The 19,415-nt window shown below is 35.8% G+C and overlaps 2 protein-coding genes and 1 pseudogene across 10 annotated transcripts; 1 reads left to right on the forward strand and 2 right to left on the reverse strand.

Annotated features, from left to right (window-relative positions):
- Nucleotides 1-78: 78 nt before the first annotated feature.
- Nucleotides 79-789, reverse strand: LOC120150623 (NDR1/HIN1-like protein 2). Its single transcript, XM_039163266.1, has one exon. It carries the CDS (start codon nucleotides 787-789, stop codon nucleotides 79-81), a length of 711 nt encoding a protein of 236 aa, XP_039019197.1.
- Nucleotides 790-1,011: 222 nt separating this feature from the next.
- LOC120150496 (pentatricopeptide repeat-containing protein At1g13040, mitochondrial-like) lies at nucleotides 1,012-4,755 on the reverse strand. Of its 9 annotated transcripts, none has more exons than XR_005518536.1 (4): nucleotides 3,083-4,755; nucleotides 1,980-2,481; nucleotides 1,617-1,660; nucleotides 1,012-1,101 (listed from the first exon to the last, which is right to left on the reverse strand). XR_005518536.1 is itself a non-coding variant. In XM_039163184.1 (2 exons), exon 1 carries the CDS (start codon nucleotides 4,636-4,638, stop codon nucleotides 3,088-3,090), a length of 1,551 nt encoding a protein of 516 aa, XP_039019115.1. In that variant the 5' UTR covers nucleotides 4,639-4,755; the 3' UTR covers nucleotides 1,829-2,041; nucleotides 3,083-3,087. The 9 variants fall into 9 exon arrangements, 2 of the variants coding, with proteins under 2 accessions (XP_039019115.1, XP_039019116.1); XR_005518537.1 differs by lacking the exons at nucleotides 1,012-1,101; nucleotides 1,617-1,660 and adding an exon at nucleotides 1,680-1,709 and having other exon boundaries at nucleotides 1,980-2,041; nucleotides 2,355-2,481; XR_005518538.1 differs by lacking the exons at nucleotides 1,012-1,101; nucleotides 1,617-1,660 and adding an exon at nucleotides 1,680-1,709 and having other exon boundaries at nucleotides 1,911-2,041; nucleotides 2,355-2,481.
- Nucleotides 4,756-5,689: 934 nt separating this feature from the next.
- On the forward strand, nucleotides 5,690-16,167 carry LOC120150495 (annotated as a pseudogene).
- The last annotated feature ends 3,248 nt before the right edge of the window (nucleotides 16,168-19,415 follow it).

The following is a 19,415-nucleotide window of genomic DNA, read 5'->3' on the forward strand; positions in this document are numbered from 1 at the left end:
ATCAAATAATTACATTATCATTGAGTTTTGAAACAAAAAAGAGTAAAATAAAACAAATAATTACATATGGATTCTTCATTAGTGTTTGGTTCTGCATTTTCTCTCCCTTAAGACCCCTGTTGGAGGGCTTGAAACTATGATGCCACAATAACCACGCAACCAATATGAATATTTAAATAAACCTCCGAGTTTTGACCGAGCTCGGAACACCCCTTTGACTGTAAACATCACTTGATTGTTCGCGATCTGGTTCCGAAACAGAACTGTTTCTTCCATTGAAAGCTTAACCTGACTGGTTATCATATGAATATTTGCAAACATGGTCTCACCTTTTGCAGCTGAGAAAGGCTCTAGGTATTGAGTAGAAATCAGGGAATTCTCAAAGTAAAGACCAAGATACATGTGACTAAAATCGATGTTCACCTTCTTGTTTGGATTTGTGAAGTTAGACAGTAGACTAACATCAACATTGAGCAGATAACCCATGTCGAGAGAGGCTGCATTCAAGGTGGCGCCGTTGAGATCAAACAGTGGACTATGTGGTCGATAGATGAGATAGACTATGAGAACGATTAGGCCTCCTAGTATCATGATCAGCAAAAGAATTGCACAGATTGTTGCCGCAGGCCATGCTATAGGGTTGGTTTGAGGGTCCCTTGGGAGAAAAGGACTAGAGCGAGGAGGATGCTCTTGGGGATGCTTGCCGTGGCACTGGTCACCTTCAGTGATTTCACGCTGCGGTCTTATCAATGATGAGTTAGGATGGTCTTGAAGCTGGGGTTGCAGCATTTCTTTTGGGTTCAGACCTTGAATTGATGAGGGTTGTGGTTGTGATTGAGGGCGTTGATCATCATTTTGTACTGGTGGCAACACCCAGACATGTAATGGCAGGTGATGTTGGCTTTCAGGATGTGGCTCTGCCGGAGATGGACCGAGAGAATGAGGATGTTGGTCTTGATCTTCAGGATCCCTTAGCGGGACACGGCGGTTGAGACTACGACGTGGCAGTGAGGTAGCAGTAGATAATGGCGTTGCTTGGGCGTTGTACCGTCAGGATCTTCGATAAAATGTGGGTTGGTTTCAACATGTCGATGAGCCATTCTGGTAATATGAATATACTAGAAATGAAGTCAAACAAAGCGATGAAGCAGGGTAATTAGTGAAAAACGATCAACTCCATGGGAACTTCATGTCAAGGCAAAGAATCAAACAAAAACTGAAGCAAGTACTCTTTGATGATTCCTTTACTAGATGCTACGTAAAGGGAGGCTTTGATTCTTGCTACTTGGAACTTTGCCTAGGTATACTGTTTTGAAAGCCATTAACTTAGTTTTTGGGCATGGCAACAAGCCCTGTCCAAAGGTCAAGACCCATTTTGACCAGGCTTGGCCCAAAGGTCCCGATTTATTATTCATTTAAATATTAAAAATGCTTTTATAAATATATTCAAAGAAAATTTAATTATTAAATAGTAATTTGGGCTGGCTGGAATTACTGAATGTCTCGTCCAAGGTATGGCCGAGACAGACCCATAGGTATGACTACATGATATGAGATGAAATGCAGCATTATTTTCAGTAAAAGGGTAATGATTAAATAAAGTTAAAAGAACTTACCATAAACGTGACACCTGCCTGCTTTTCCATTGCCCAAAGGTAAACTACAAATGGTCAATGTAGATTTGACAGTGAGACAGATTCCAGCTGAAGCTGAGAAGATGAAAAAACTAGGCAGGGGGAGTCTAAATATGCCAAATTTATGTTACTCAGGCATAGGAATATGCACGACATAGGCATGATGTTTCTTAAAGTTTTTCCATATATTTGAAGAGTCCTTAGAGTCATATTCACGTACCCATGTCCAAATATGTTGGACAAAGGTATTTCAAAAGAAATGAAGAGTCGGATTACCCTATTGCCAAATAAACATGAGAATCATGAGGAGAAAGTATTTATTGGTTTCAGATAGATGTAACATACAATTTTGAGCTCACAGCTTCTGAAAGAACCTAGTCCAATTTCAAGCAATGGCAGAGTTTCCCCTGCAATACACAAGCGCACAGAAAGGTATTGAATGGTGAGATGAACACATAGATGAGAGTATGAACAGATAAATCCATACGATGGGATAGTTGTCACTTATATTGATGATATAACCATGGTCTCATACAGTCATACTTGAAACTTGTTGATGATCTTCAAATATAGGGACCTTCCCCCAATGGTATAGCCAACATACCATTTTTTCCTAGCAGCATTCTTATTTGTAAAAAAAAAAAAGTAGAATTTTTTTCTGCTAGTATATTAGTATACAGTTCGTCTATAAATATATTCAAGAAAGCGAACAGCTCAAACCTGAGATTTATTTTCTAAGCGTCAGCAGGAAGGGCAAAACAGTGGCAAGAATAGAGGGTCATAAGAAAAGCTTATACCAAACAATCCATCCATATGGCTACCCAACACCAATTACCAAATCGTTCACCTGAAAATGTGAAAAAAGACAAAATTTTATTGCTAGAACTGAGGCAAGAGTCAACCTAATACTCATGCTCTGCCAACCAGGGACATATAATTCATTCTAGAGAAGCAATAACCATCATTAAGCTGCTCTTAAATAAATCAGTTAACTTTCAAGAAAATGTGCAAGCACGGGATCAAATTGTCTCACATTGCCATGCAATTGAAAATGATGTTGCAACGCAGTGACTTATAATAAAATACCACATGATAATTCCATTGCATGTCATACCAATGCAACTGTTGTGATCTAGATGTCAATTGGTATTTCTACCTGCAATGCAAAATCTCAAGTTTTCTAGCTACTTCATATCAAGTTATTTTAGAGTGTCCAGTAGCTAATTCTTAAGTTTACAAAAGTGGTACAAACAAGGGTATGGTATAATTGGAAACAGTTTCCAGAAGGATATCAAGAAATATGGCATTGCATTGCACTAGTAGTTTCAAAAAATTCATTAATACCATGTGCTGCTCTTAGAGAAAATCAAATATTTCCATAACTGAAGAAGAAACCATCCAAAAGACACATGGATGTAAGTGCTGGAATTTGAAATGCAAAATATTACCATGTTCATGCAGAGTCTGTTGAATGGATAGCATTGATCAGTGTCTCAGAAACAGATCCATCAAGAGTAAAACCCTTCTCCATCATTTGATCCCATACTTTGCAAGCCATAGAGAGATTCTTTTCCCTTATGAGCCCTCCAATTATCAATTTGTAAGTTGTCTCATCTGGAGAGAATCCTTTAGTCTGCATTTCCTCATATAGATGTAAAGCTTCAGTTACTCTGTTAGACTTGCAAAACCCATTTATGAGGGCATTGTATGAAATCACATCAGGATTAACTCCCTGCATTATCATGTCATCAAAAATACAACAAGCCCTTTCAACTTTCCCACTTTTGCATAGGTGGTCAATAATTGTAGTATAGAAAATACGATCAGGCAACAGACGCATCCTTGACATATAATCAATAAGTTCTTGAGCTGCACCGAAACTACCTTCATTAAGAAAAGCCTTTATAAGAGTTGTGAATGTCGCCACATCAGGTGCGATCCCCTTCCTACCCATTTCCTCAAAAAGCTTGTAAGCTTTTCTAGCATGACCACCGTTGCAAAATGCTTTGATAATGGTATTATAAGAAACAGCATCAACCAACCCATTCACCTCCATCTTGTTCACCATCAATAAGTATGCTTTATCCAGCCTATTAGCATTACAAAGACCCTTAATCATCTGGTTATAACTATACACATCAGGTCCTATCCCGCTCCTCTCCATTTTCTTCATCAACTTCTCAGCCTCCTCCAACATAAGCTCATTACAACAATAATTCAACAAAATATTATATGTAGCCAAATCCGGCTCACACCCATTATTCGTCATAAACAGCTTTATCGCCTGTGCCTTATCGATTCTCTTCATTCTACAGAACCCATTAATCAGTGCATTGTAGAGCAATGAACTAAACTTGATATTTCCACCTTTAATCACCTCAATAACAAGTTCATACGCCAAATCAACCTTCCGACCTTCGCACAATGAAACGACAAGCGCACAACAAGCTTTATTATCAGGTTTAAAACCTTTCCCAATCATTTCCCTCCAAAAACCAACCGCATTATCAAGCTTACCCGCTTTACACATCCCATCGATCATTATTGTATACGTTACAACATCCGGGTCTCTCCCTTTCTTATCCATGCTACAAAAAACATCTAAAGCTAACTCTACCTTTTTCTCTCTAAACAAAAGATTCAAATAGATGTTAAAAGCCCAAATATCAGGAACGTAATTCAATTTATCCATGTCATCCAAAAGAAGCTGAACCAGATTCAAGTTCTTCACGGAGCACAAACCGGATATAAAACGAGAGTAGGTGAAGGGGGTTAAAGAGAAACCCTGAGGGAACATTTGGAAGTAGTAGTATTCAGCTAAGTCGAAACGGGAATGACGAATGAGGACGCCAATGAAACGGTTATAGTCGATGCCGAAGACCCGGCAATCTGATTGAGTCATTTCGTCGAACAGGTTGATGGCTTGGTCGATGAGGCCGTTCTTAACGAGCCTTGAGATGTGGGCACGGTATATTAGGCGGGGCGTGCCAAGAACGTGATACATATCAGATACAAATGCATATCAGATGGACTTGAATGGGTTACAACCCGATCAGAATCGACACGAGAGGAGCATTGGCTTTAATAAGAATATACGAATCAAAAGAGTTCGGCTAGAGAGGAGAATGCAAAGGGAGCAGCTAGGTGTAGGGGTAAATGGGCGTCGATTATTTTGGGGGCCCAATAAGTTGTTTGGGTTTATTGTTTATAAGGAAGGAGTTTTCTAGATTTAATGAGTTGTTATATCCTCTTAACTCTTCGTTTAGCATGATGAAATATAATATTGTTAATAAATATTTGATTAAATGGTAGTTGACCCAACCTGATAAATTATGTATTTTATTTTATTTTATTTTATTTTATACATATAGAGATGTAAGGTTTGATTTTGAACCAATAAAAACTTATAATCAATGAGATAAATTATGTTTTTTGATTTTATCTACGAATATATGATTTAGGTCATGCATAATTAATAAAAAATGATGAGATAAACCTTTTGGTTTTATCTGGTTATTTAAGTAAGGTATTCGATCTTCGTGGACTGATATATTGATTACATTTTTAATTATCTAAAAGTGTAAGTACATATTTTATTAGATATTTGATTATGGGCACCCTTAATGAACGTTATGATCTTTAAATAAAATCAAATAATTTGAAATTTAATATTAAAATAAAAAATATTTAATTAAAAATCCATCTAAAAAGAAATTTCTATAATGCTCTGTCTAAATTATTTAGTCCATAACTCAAGTTATCAATTGAGCTCATTTTATTTATTTTAGTAACTTGGACACCCTTGCTAAATGGTAGTATATTTAAACCTTAGATTTTCAACAAGAACCAAAAAGACGAAAACACCCTTGCTAAGTATGTATATCATATCAGCCACTAATAGTAACTTAGACACCCTCGCTAAATGGTAGTATATTTAAACCCTTGATTTTCAACAATAACCAAAAAGACGAAAACACCCTTGTAAATGAAGGTGTTTTCAGCCAGGTTAAGTTGAACTTTGGACACTTCACATGTGGACTTTCAAAGAACTTTCATTTCTCAGTCGCTTTAGCTTACCATAATCACAATTCACCGCCACCACAAGCCGCGAAAACCCGAGTCGAAGAAGCATAGGCCGAGCTCTCTAAAGCTGGCTTACAGTCCGAAGTGAGCCATGGTTGAGCTGAGGCACTCGGGCAGCTCGCTCGGGAGCCGAGCCTCTTCTCCGATGAAACGCGACGAGGACGCTTCTCCTCTCATTCACGATCACATCCCTCAAGATGTCGACGATGACGATGATCATCCTCGCCATGCTTCACGAGATCGCGACCGTTCGTTTTGGTTTCAAATTCACTCATTTTTTTCCTTTCGTTAACGATGATCCTAGGTTTTCTCAACACTCCTTCGGGATCTCGCTTTTCTTGCTCCTTCTCGTAGCCGTTGCTGGATTGATATCCGTTTTCTCGATCTTACGGCGATTAGTAAGGAACTGGTTCACTTTGTTTTTAAATTGTTGAAATTACTCGCTAATTAATCCATTTTCCTAGATTCTTTACCCTTTTTTATGTCTGATTATAATTTTATATTATTCTCATTTTTTAAAAATAGCATTATCTATGGAGTGAACTAGCTGGTTAAGTAAAAGTAAAGTTTAGCTTATTTTTATGGAAATTGCGAGGCCAGCCTTTTTTTGGATTTGGTTTTTGTGTCACTAATTCTAATTTTTCTGTCAATCCATTTGTAGACTTCCCCGTATTTGTGTAAAAAATATGGAATTGTTCTTCACTGTCCGCATGTAAGTTTCTTATGGATCTTGTTCTAGTTGTTGTTTCTCTTACTTGTTGTAACAGCGGCCCGAGCTATTTGTAAACTGCGTTTCTTGGGTTTTAGGTTAAGGAGAATCCTTCACTTTGGGAGAATCCTATATCTGCAACTACCTCTTGGAAACCTTGTGCTGAGCGCCGTGATGATGGAATGTCGGGATCTTGTTGAAAGGTCTTGGCAAGCACCGAAAGATGCTAATAAAAAATTTCACCGAAAAAATTTGTCAAAAAGATTGGGTTTTTGTTGAATTTTGGACAATAGTAAAATTATAATTTTAGTCATTATAATTTAATGTATTTACAAATTAGTCTTTAGAGCTTCAACTATAAATACCTTAGCTCATTTAGTTTTAAAATCATCCCAAAGCATTCTAATTTTCTTCCAATACTAGAGAGATTTTAGAGAGTTTCTTGAGAGTTGTTTTCTCCTTTTTATCTAGAGAGAATTATCATTGTTTTCTCCTTGGTAGGTCGAGAGAGGTTGTAATTTATATTTTCTCATAGTGAAATTCTTCTACTGTTGCCCGTTGTTTTTACTCTAAATTTTTAGGAGTTTTCCACGTAAATTTTGTGTCTCTTTTATCTTTATTTTTATTTTCTCAAATTATCAGTTGCGATTTTGCTCTATCCGATAGCCGTCTTCCGCAACAATTGGTATCATAGCTAGATTAGAGTGTGTAATATTTGCTTATTGTCTTTGTGGTTGCCACCAAAAGGTGGATCATCCAACATAAGAAAATAAGAAGTTATTACCCATTCTTTGAAGGTTCCAGAGAACTATTCACGATAGTGAAATAGTGGGAGCTATCTGTAAAAGAAGCTATGGCAAAGAAATTTGATATTGAAAAATTCAATGAGAGAAATTTCTCATTGTGGAAATTGAAGATGAAGGTCATCCTGAGGAAAGACGGGTGTCTAGCATCTATCAGTGAAAGGCCGGTAGATTTCACAGATGACAACAAATAGATCGAGATGGACGGGAATGCTATGACAAACTTTCATCTAGCATTAGCAGATGAAGTATTGTTAAGCATCGAGGAAAAAAAGACAGTTAAGGAGATATAAGATCATCTCACCAAACTGTACGAGGCCACATCGTTGCACAATAAAATTTTCCTTAAGAGAAAATTGTACACTCTACGTATGCCAGAATCTACTTCAGTGACGGAGCACTTAAATACACTGAACACTTTATTTTCTCAGCTTACATCTTTAAGCTGTAAAATAAGAAAACAAGAACGTGTTGAAATTCTACTTCAAAGTCTACCGGATTCGTATGATCAACTCATCATCAACTTGACAAACAGTAATGTCACAAGTCTAGTCTTCAATGACGTTGCAGTTGCTGTTCTACAAGAAGAAAATCAGCGCAAGAACAAGGAAGACAGACAAGTAAATCTGCAACAAGCAGAAGCGTTGACAACAATGACAACGATGAGAGGGAGATCAACAGAACGTGGTCAAAACAGCAGTCACAAACATGATAGATCGAAGTCGAGAAGCAAGAAGAATTTAAAGTGTTACAACTGTGGAAAGAATGGTCACTTGAAGAAGGATTGTTGGAGTCTAAATAAAAACTCTAATCTACAAGGCAATACCGCAAACACTTCAGATGATGGAGATGCTCTATGCTGTGAAGTGTCAACCACCGTGGAAGGAAGAAAACGATTTGCAGATATATGGCTCATTGATTCGGGAACAACATATCACATGACCTAAAGAAGAGAATGGTTCCATCATTATGAACCTGTCTCAGGAGGATCTGTGTATAGTTGCAATGATCATGCCTTAGAGATCGTTGGCGTGGGAACCATCAAATTGGAGATGTACGATAGAACAATCAAAGTTGTTCGAGATGTGCGGCACGTAAAAAGCCTGAAGAAAAATTTATTATCCTACGGATTGTTGGATAATAATGCTAGCAAGATTGAAACACGGAAAGGAATCATGAAAGTGTTCCGTGGAGCGCTTGTGGTGCTGAAAGGTGAAAAGATAGCTACAAACTTGTACATGCTGAAGGGAAAGACATTGTTAGAAGCAGAAGCCTCTTTTGCCTCATGTAGTTCAGATTCTGTAATGCTATGGCATAAGAAACTTGGACACATGTCAGAACAAGGAATGAAAGTCCTTGTGGAGTAAAAGCTACTTCCAGGCTTAACAAAGGTATCACTTACTTTGTGTGAGCATTGCATAACAAGTAAGCAGCACCGGTTGAAATTCAACACATCAAATTCTAGAGGCAAAAGTGTTCTAGAATTGGTTCATTCTGACGTATGGCAAGCACCAGTAACGTCCCTAGGTGGAGCAAAATACTTTATCTCATTTATTGATGACTACTCCAGGAGATGTTGGGTGCACCCTATTAAGAAGAAGTCAGACGTGTTTTCAACTTTCAAAAATTTCAAAGCGCGGGTGGAACTTAATTCTGGAAATAAGATCAAGTGTTTCAGAACAGATAATGGAGGAGAATACACAAATGAAGAATTTGATGACTTTTGCAGGAAAGAAGGCATTAAAAGACAGTCCACAGTGGCGAACACTCCTCAACAAAATGGAGTGGCAGAGCGGATGAACAAACATTGTTAGAAAAAACAAGAGCAATGTTGAGGGATGCAGGCCTAGAAAAATCATTTTGGGCAAAAGCAGTCAATACCGCCTGTTATTTGGTGAATCGAGCTCCATCAACTGCAATAGAGCTGAAGACACCAATGGAGATGTGGACTGGTAAACCAGCTGATTATTCAAACCTCCATGTATTTGGAAGTATAGTGTACGTGATGTACAACTCCCAAGAAATTTCAAAGTTGGATCCAAAATCCAGGAAATGCAAATTCTTGGGGTATGCTAATGGAAGGGGTATCGCTTGTGGGATCCCACTGTCCGCAAAGTGATCATTAGCAGGGATGTTATCTTTGTAGAAGATAAGCTACAAAGAAAAGAAGAAGATGGTAGCGCTGAAAAGTCAGAGACTACGCAGATACATGTGGAAAAAGAGTTTGAACAAAGAGATTCTTCTGAAGCAGAACCAACACATGATGAACAAGAACCAGAGAGTTCTGAAGCTCCAACAACTCATCAATCAGATCGTGTGACAAGACGTTCCAATTGGCACTCAGATTATGTTATAGAAGATATATTGCATACTGCATTTTAACAGAGGACTGTGAGCCATTAACATACCAGGAGGCAATAAACAACTCAGATGCTTCACTGTGGATGATGGCGATGCAAGAAGAAATTGAAGCCCTTCATAAGAATAATACATGGGGACCTTGTGCCACTACCACAAGGAAGGAAGGCAATTGATAACAAATGGGTCTTCAAAATCAAGCGAAATGGTAACGATCAAGTAGAGAGGTATCGTGCAAGACTGGTGGTCAAAGGATATGCTCAAAAAGAAGGTATTGATTTCAATGAAATATTTTCTCCTGTGGTTCGACTAACAACAGTTCGAGTATATTTGGCAATGTGTGCTACATTGAACTTACATCTAGAGCAACTAGATGTTAAAACAGCTTTTCTTAATGGAAATCTTGAAGAAGAGATTTACATGCTCCAGCCTGAAGGTTTTGAAGAAAAAGAAAAGAAGAATTTGGTTTGCTAGTTGAAAAAATCTCTGTACGGTCTAAAGCAGGCGCCGAGGTGTTGGTATAAGAGATTTGATTCCTTCATTATGTGCCTTGGATACAACAGAGTTAACGCAGACCCTTGTGCTTATTTCAAGAGGTCTGGTGATAACGATTTTGTTATATTGCTGTTGTATGTAGATGACATATTGGTTGCAGGACCCAACAAAGATCATATTGAAGAATTGAAGGCACAACTGGTTAGGGAATTTGAAATGAAAGACTTGGGATCAGCAAACAAGATTCTAGGGATGCAAATTCACCGAGACAGAAGTAATAGGAAGATTTGACTTTCACAAAAGAATTAATTGAAGAAGATCTTGTCACGATTCAACATGCAAGATTGTAAGCCAATTTCTACCCCTCTTCCTATTAACTTAAAGTTATCCTCCAGTATGAGTCCTAGCAGTGAAGAAGAGAGGATGGAGATGTCTCGAGTACTATATGCATCAGCAGTGGGAAGTTTAATGTTTGCTATGATATGCACAATACCAGACATTGCACAAGCAGTGGGAGTGGTTAGTCGGTACATGACGAATCTAGGCATAGAGCATTGAAATACAATAAAGATGATCTTGAGATACATCAAAGAGACCTCAAATATTGCATTATGTTACGGATGATCAAATTTACTAATCAATGAGTATGTAGATTCTGACTATGCAGGGGATTTGAATAAAAACAAATCTACTACAGGGTATGTGTTCAAAGTTGCTGGTGGAGCTGTAAGCTGGGTTTCTAAGTTGCAATCAGTTGTGGCTACATCCACAACAGAGACAGAATATGTAGCAGCTACACAAGCCAGTAAAGAAGCAATTTGGTTGAAGATGCTGTTGGAGGAGCTTGGGCATAATCAAGAGTATGTCTCTCTATTTTGTGATAGTCAAAGCGCCTTGCATCTAGCAAGGAATCCAACATTTCATTCAAGGACAAAACACATACGAGTTCAGTACCACTTCATTCGTGAAAAGGTGGAAGAAGGAACGGTAGACATACAGAAGATCCATACCAAAGACAACATAGCAGATTTCATGACGAAGGCAATCAATGCTGATAAATTTACCTGGTGTCGATCCTCCTGTGGCCTGTCAGAAACGTAAGCAATATGAAGGTACAAGGTAGAAAGAATGGTGTGAAGATATGATTGTTCCAATCAAATCTTCAAGTGGAGATTGTTGAAAGGTCTTGGCAAGCACTGAAAGGTGCTAATAAAAAAATTACACCGAAAAAATTTGTCAAAAAGGTTGGGTTTTTGTTGAATTTTGGACAATGGTAAAATTATAATTTTAGCCATTGTAATTTAGGGTATTTACAAATTAGTCCTTAGAGCTTCAACTATAAATACCCTAGCTCATTTAGCTTCAAAACCATCCCAAAGCATTCTAGCTTTCTTCCAATACTAGAGAGATTTTAGAGAGTTTCTTGAGAGTTGTTTTCTCCTTTTTATCTAGAGAGAATTATCATTGTTTTCTCCTTGGTAGATCGAGAGAGGTTGTAATTCCTATTTTCTCATAGTGAAATTCTTCTACCGTTGCCCGTGGTTTTTACCTTAAATTTTTAGGGGTTTTCTACGTAAATTTTGTCTCTTTTTTCTTCATTTTTATTTTCTCAAATTATCAGTTGTAATTTTGCTCTATCCGATAGCCGTCTTCCGCAACATATCTATGGCTTCCTTTATTAGTAACGTTTTATGTATCATCCATATTTTGTTAATTGTACTTAAGAAATGTTTGATAGTTTGAATTGTGTGCGGTAACTTTTGTTATGCGTTGGAGGAAAGGACTTGTTTTCTGGTCGACAATTTTGATATATAGCCTCAGCATAGAAGTCCATGGTTGTAGGTTTTGGTCATAGAGACCTAGTTCACTCAAACATTTTCAGATGTGTTATCAAGTTGTTTCATATTCTTCTTCATGTTATCACAGCTTAGGTTATTGACTCTTTAACTAATCTGCAGATCTTCCTCATGAGAATGAAACGAGTGGTTATATTTTTATTCATGGTAAGGGTGGTCTAAATCAGCAAAGAATTGCGGTAGATATTCTTTTCTTCTTTTTGTAACTTGATCCAGTTGAGTTATCATTTTTAAAACATATCTTATGGAGTTGGTAGCAGGTTATAAGTCCTTTTTGAATGATTGAACTATAAAATTACTGATGCTTTTATTTGGTGTCAATGAATTCAAGTTAAAGATCATGCCTCACCTTCAATTTCAAATTGTTATGATGATGTCATGCTGATTGCTGTAACATCAAGACCTATGATTATAGCACTAAAATTCTATTATTTTATTGACTTTTTCTTGCCTATTGTATCCCGTGGACTTCTTTTGGAGTTAAATTCAAATACCGGTAATTACATAAAGAACAAAGATGATTATAAGTACATCCCTGCCTAAGATGAGAATCAATAAAATAAGGTTCTTTCTAAAAGTTCTTTTGCTGCTTTGTCTATCATGATTTATTTATCTTAGTTTTGGTTCTGTTCTTGTTTGATGATTTCCCAGCATCCTTTAGCTATTCTTAGATATAACTTTTCTAAATGATTTCTGACAATATTAGTGATCTGGTATCTTCAATGGCCAGCAGCAAACTTACGAACTTATTGTGTATTCAATGCAGATATGTAACGCAGTGGCTGTGGCCAAAATTATGAACGCCACACTTATCCTGCCAGTGCGAAACAGGACCTGATTTGGAAAGATCAAACGTGAGCTTTCTTGTTCAATAACCTTATGTGTGCTATTGGCCTTGCGCATATAATTGTTATAACCATTGTAATAATTTGCCTTATATGCATAGAAAAAAATAAAGTGACAGATTATTAGTTTAGCAAAAAGACAATTATTAAACTAGAGCTCCCAACTTTAATACATATACTTCATGTATATACCAAACATTGTTTTTCTAAATCTACAGAGATTGGAATAAAATTTTTGTTTGTACTATGTAGTGACTTTGTTTCTCTCATATCCTATGATGTTAAAGTTCCAATAGTGCCTCTACTTGGAACAATATAGCATGTGTAAACATTGAATTTACTAGGTGCATCATAATTGTTTCTTTATTCAAGTTAATTTGAAGGCTGGCTTACAACATTGTGAGGCTGTCAATTTTATTGAAATATATTCTTGCAGTGAACTGAAATTCTAAGCTCTAAACTAACTATGGATTGGTGAAAATTCTGAGTTTTTCTCACTGCTAAGTAAATCATTTCATTTCATTTCATTACTTACCATTCAACTGCAGCAACTCAAGTTCCTGCTTTCGTTTGTAATGTATTTGTAAAATCATTTGCAGGAAATTTGAAGATATTTTTGATGTTGATCATTTCATTGACTACTTGAAGGATGATGTGCGGATTGTCCATGACATACCTGACTGGTTTACTGACAAATCAGAATTGTTTACAAGTATAAGGTGATTTTTACATGGTTCTTTGTGTTGTCTCTACGCTGGATTTTCTTGTATAATTGGCCAGATTTCAACTACCAATTTAGAATCTCTTTGCTTCTATGGTTTTGCTTCAATCATGTCAGCATAAATATTTTCCTCAACCTTTTGATTGTGAAATTATTTATTGACATGAAGCACTTGTAGACATAAAGCTAGAGGTAGGGAAATGTGGGTCATCTAGGGGACTTCCAATGGTCGACTTCTTTCATAATGACTTTTATAGACAACACAATGGAATTTTCATTTAATTTTAATTTATTTAGACTAGCTGATCGAGTGTGCTTATCTTTGGCTCTATTTAACTTTGGGAAAAAAATTGTAACTTCTTGGCTTTTTCTGATTCTTTTCAAAAAGAAAATGTTAAAATAGTATATTACTCATGTCCTGGTTAATATTGTTCATTGTAGACCCTCATCTTGCTAAATGTATATCATACGTGGGTTGGAACTTGTAGACAGTAAATCATAGGTTTATTGATGTTTCTTCACTTCAAACATGATATGACAATCCGAGGATTTATAAGGCACGTCTTATACAAATTTATCCCAACCTTTTTCACTTGAAATTCTATTAACCTGGAGAGGTTTTGTGATGTGTTATAGACGGACTGTGAAGAACATTCCAAAATATGCACCGGCTCAATTTTATTTTGACAATGTGTTGCCTCGGCTCAAAGAGAAGAAAATAATGGCCCTAAAACCGTTTGTTGATAGACTTGGGTAAGTCATGGATGTCATGGATCTATCCATGACAACTACTTTCAAAAAATTTCTTTTCAGATAAGAAATATGGCCTTGGATCATTAATCATCTTTATCCTTTTGTATTTCCTTTCCTATTTCTCTTGGATAATGTTCAGGTATGATAATGTCCCTCCAGAAATCAACAGGCTTAGATGTAGGGTCAATTATCATGCTCTTAAATTTCTTCCTGAAATTGAGCAAATGTCAAATTTATTGGTCTCAAGGATGAGGAACCGCTCAGAAAGTCCAAATCCTTACATGTATGTAGCATTTTCATTTAAGACATCTGATATGCTGAATTGCTGCTATGTTGTCTCCAAATTAAACAAAACCTTGTTTTGTTCAGGGCTCTACATCTTAGGTTTGAGAAAGGGATGGTGGGCCTATCATTCTGTGATTTTGTTGGGACTAGGGAGGAGAAAACTAAAATGGCAGAATACAGACAAAAAGAATGGCCTCGACGGTATAAGGTGATCTATAACAACTTACATAATCAGCTTGTTTGATTGGTAGGAGCCAAAATTTGGCCCGGATTATTTCTTATCTTTGTAGTAACTGGCTGTGCAGAATGGATCCCATCTCTGGCAGCTCGCATTGCAGAAGCGGAAGGAGGGTCATTGTCCTCTTGACCCTGGGAAAGTGGCTGTAATTCTTCGGGCAATGGGATATCCCAAGGAGACTCAGATTTATGTTGCATCTGGTCAGGTTTATGGTGGTCAGAACCGGATGGCACCCTTACTGAACATGTTTCCAAATCTGGTACATGCTTTTTTAATTTTTTTCTATATATGAATCCTACAAAATCTCATTCTCCGGAACCACTTCTCCGTATTCAACTAAAAAAGTAGCAGGCGGCTTTTCAATTGTAACATTTGCTTATGTTAGTTAATAAAACAAGATTTTTATCAAAAAAAAAAAAGGTTAATAAACCAGGATTATCTCAGAGCCTGCACTGCGATTAGTTCGACTTGATGCTTACGAAATTGATGTGTTGTTTTTCTTTTTCAAGGAAAAATAAGTTTTGCTTAGTAAAGATGCTCATCGTAAGGCTTTTATAACAGGTTACCAAGGAAGAGTTAGCTAGTAAGGAGGAGTTGGCGGTTTTCCGGAAGCATGTAACAAGCTTAGCTGCACTCGACTTCTTGGTCTGTCTAAAATCTGATTTGTTCGTAATGACCCATGGAGGTAATTTTGCTAAATTGATTATTGGGGCGAGAAGGTACATGGGTCATCGTAAAAAATCGATAAAACCAGACAAGGGACTATTCCTATAAAAAAAAACGAGACAAGGGACTTATGTCTAAATCTTTTGGGGATCCTTACATGGGATGGGCAACTTTTGTAGAAGATGTAGTCATCACCCACCAAACCCGAACCGGATTGCCAGAAGAGACCTTCCCTAACTATGACCTTTGGGAAAATCCCCTAACTCCTTGTATGTGTAAAGCATGATAGCCACTTTTATTCTTCTCATTACTTAATGATTCTTGTCGAGTTTCATAGAAAGGAAACTGCATCATATCTGCATTTAACAAATGAAGATCCCTTTTATTCAAAATCTTTAAGGGAGGGAAAAAGGCCGAGTGCCAGACAGACCAATAAACTTTCTTAGCCTAGAAAAAGTACTAGACAGGATAGTGTCTGATCGATGGAGGACTCGGAATTGACATCACGAGGACTGCCGATGCTGAGACCAACCTGCAGCACTAGCAATTGTCTCCAAAAGCTACAGGTAATTTTAACCGAACCTCTGCCCCCTTGGTTTATCGATTTTAGCATAGTTCGTTTGTCGAAGACAGTAGAACATTTTGTATCTTCAAGTACCTACCAGGACAGCGTCACGTAAAATATTAGTGAACTTTAGAAAAGGAAAGCATTGCCCCCTGCTCTTATATTCATTAGAATGCTACAATATTTGCTTATAATGTTTAAGCATAAATGTTTTGCCTCTGCCGTGTCGAAAGTGTCAAGCCAATATTTCCTTCGAATGTGCTGCCTAATTTTTGAAATTTGTGATACGAGGACACACATACCCCAAAATCTATGTTATATGGATTAATAGTGTCAAAATTTATAATTCGATTTTTTATTCTTTCAATTTAATCATTTTCGTCTTCGTATTGAGTTGTCAATAACTTTTTCTTGTGACTTGTTTTTTCCAATTCTGGCAACTTATTCTTTGGTTAATATCTTGGATTTCCCAATGAGAGCTATAAGGACGAGTCTTTTAGTGAGTCATATCTCGGATATCACCCGTCAATCAAGCTCTGCTGCCGGTAAGAATATCATTACGTAAACTATTAAAATTTATTATTTTAGAGTATTTGATAATTATATCATCAAAATATATTTAAGTATTTGTTATAGACTAAATCAGTTAATCAAGAACTTTTATTTAAAATATGAAAATTTTATAATGTTAAAATAAAATATTAGTCATTTTTCGAATGTTTGAAATAGAATTATCAAGTTTCCAAAGTGGTCTATACAAAATTCTTCAAAAGACCAAATTCATAATATACTCTTTAATAAATAATGCATAATTTCACGCAGACGTTATATTGTGGCATGTTATATATTGGAGCAAATTAATTTGGTGAGATCAAATTTATTTTAATTATTTAACAAAAATGTATCAATTTTTATCAAACACGACAGTTCAATTATCATAATTATTAATGGTATACCTAGTTGTACCTTTAACTTTGTATAACCAAAGTCATAATTTCTAACCATCACAATAAACAGACACATTATAACTATTATTTTTAAAATTCAAGATATAAATTATACATCAAGATCTACGATATACGGATTAATAACGTCAAATTTACACATAAAATCTCTTGAACACGATTATAACACAACAAAATAGTCAAAGACAAGATGGATTTAAAGTAGAAAAGCTAGCAACAACTGTAGAAATTGTGGGATTTAGGAAGATTAAATCTCCCCATCCCATAGTTCTTCCAGGGACTTGAATGGTCCATTAGGTGATACCATTTCAGGCTTAGGCTTTAATCTGTGCTGCTTAATTTCATTGATATGTTTATAGTCGTCTGACGATAATTCCCAGTCAAAGATCCGCAGATTCTCCCTCATCCTTTCTTTGTTGAAGCTCTTAACCACAAAAGTTAACCCTTGCTCTATGCCCATCTTAGACAAACCTGTCAATTTTCAAAAAAGAAAATGAAAAAGAAAATATGATGTTATTGTCTATAATATACGACGCAGAACTAGATGGGTCGGGTTTAATCTAAGTTGAGGATGTATATAAGATTCAAATTTAATGAGTTCCGACCAATCTTATAGGATTATATTTTTTTAATTCGAGTTTAGCTGGAGTCAAATCGAGATTTTTTAAGGATAAAGTTGGGTTAGTTCGAGTTTAAGGTAAAAAAATCTTTGACCCAACTCAAGATAATAAAAAATTATTATTTTTATATATTTAGAGATAATTGTAATAATATCACTCTATATTTTTCAATTAGGTCCCTATTTTACCGATAAAAAAATAATTATATATATTTACGTTAGATTAGATAGAATTCAAATTTTTACCTAAAAAATTGAGTCAAATTTTAAATTGGATGACGGACAGAAGATATAATACTTGGGTCAGATTTGGTGGATTAGAAACCCGACCCAATTCATACTCATATCTAATCTAGACTTGTATACAACATTCATCTCTCTCTCTATATATATAAAGGACATTATAATAATTATCTGGGATCAAGTCAAAAAAATTTTATCCTAAATTCAACTGCATCTAAACTTCAACTCTCTCCCTCATAAAACTCCGGCTACTATGACCTTAGTCGAGCTATACTGCACAACTAATGTCGTTCGTAACTCTTCTTTAGGACCATAACACCATATTATTAGGATACAAAAACAAAATGATCTAAGAGGGAATATAACAAAACAGAGCCTCTTTGAGGTTGCCTATGAGTTTGAGATATGAATCAGGAAACTATTCTAAAAAATGAGTTGACAATTGATAAAGGAATTCTTATATCCTAGCACCAGAAAAAGAGTGCAAAATGTTGGTAAATTTATTATGAGCATGATACAATGAAGTTTCAGGGATTATGAAGGAAGCTTCAAGCTCAGATCGGTCAAGACTCGAGTGCATCGAATCAATATGTTTCATTTTCATATATAAAAAACTAAGAAACCAGGGTTAAAACAATTGCAGAAGGTAGCTGAAAGAAGGAATTAGAACCTGGGCAACAGTTGTTATGAGCCTTAATTGAAAAAATGATGACCAATTGAAAAATACTAGACGAATGATGACCAATTTTTACGACGACTAAATATAATTAAGAACTCCTAGTTTTGATTAAAAAAATGACCAAATTGAATACAAATATTATTAACTTCCATAGTAATATCTAAACTATCACGTCGTATCATCACATTGTATCATCAAATCACTTTGAATTTAACGGTCTAATATTTTGATTGAACCTAAATTTAGTTTTTCTTCAAAATGTTATAATGTCCAATGCTAAAATTGCATTGATACGAAATTACTTTTTGATTAACAGTATGATTTATTATATAAATAATTGAATAGAGGTAGATATAGCAGTAAAAACTTGTATAATAATTCATACTATAAATATAGAATATCATTTTTAATTAAAATATTATAATCCTCTTCAATTGAAATGCGTCCTATTCTGTCTTATCATATTTTCAGATTATAATTTTAATTTTTTAATTGATATGGAAAATTTACGATTTAAGCTCAATCCCAAACTCAAGTATATATCAAGTGTAAAATTGATCATTTTTATCAAGTAAACAGCCTTAATTGACCCTATCTGAACGAGCTTGATTTTTACCCTCAACATATTATTGAGCAAAAAGTTGAGAATCAAACTCAAGCTCAACTACGAACACTCGAATTTGACGTAATTGGTCTAATCTTCTAACGAATAAATGGTCCTCCTAATCAAACCTAACGGAACGAGCTTGATTTTTATCAAACAATTAAACACAAGCTTTAATCAGTTCAAACCGAAATCCGAGTCCTGAATTTTAAGTTTTTAAACAGGTTTCGAGTTTATATAAATAAAATTCGGGTAGAAGGTCGAGACAGACAAAGAATCTGTAGGTCAGGTTAT

The sequence above is a fragment of the Hibiscus syriacus genome, unplaced genomic scaffold (assembly GCF_006381635.1).
Source record: "Hibiscus syriacus cultivar Baekdansim isolate YM2019G1 unplaced genomic scaffold, ASM638163v2 tig00111022_pilon, whole genome shotgun sequence".
In the NCBI taxonomy this organism is placed as follows: domain Eukaryota; kingdom Viridiplantae; phylum Streptophyta; class Magnoliopsida; order Malvales; family Malvaceae; genus Hibiscus; species Hibiscus syriacus.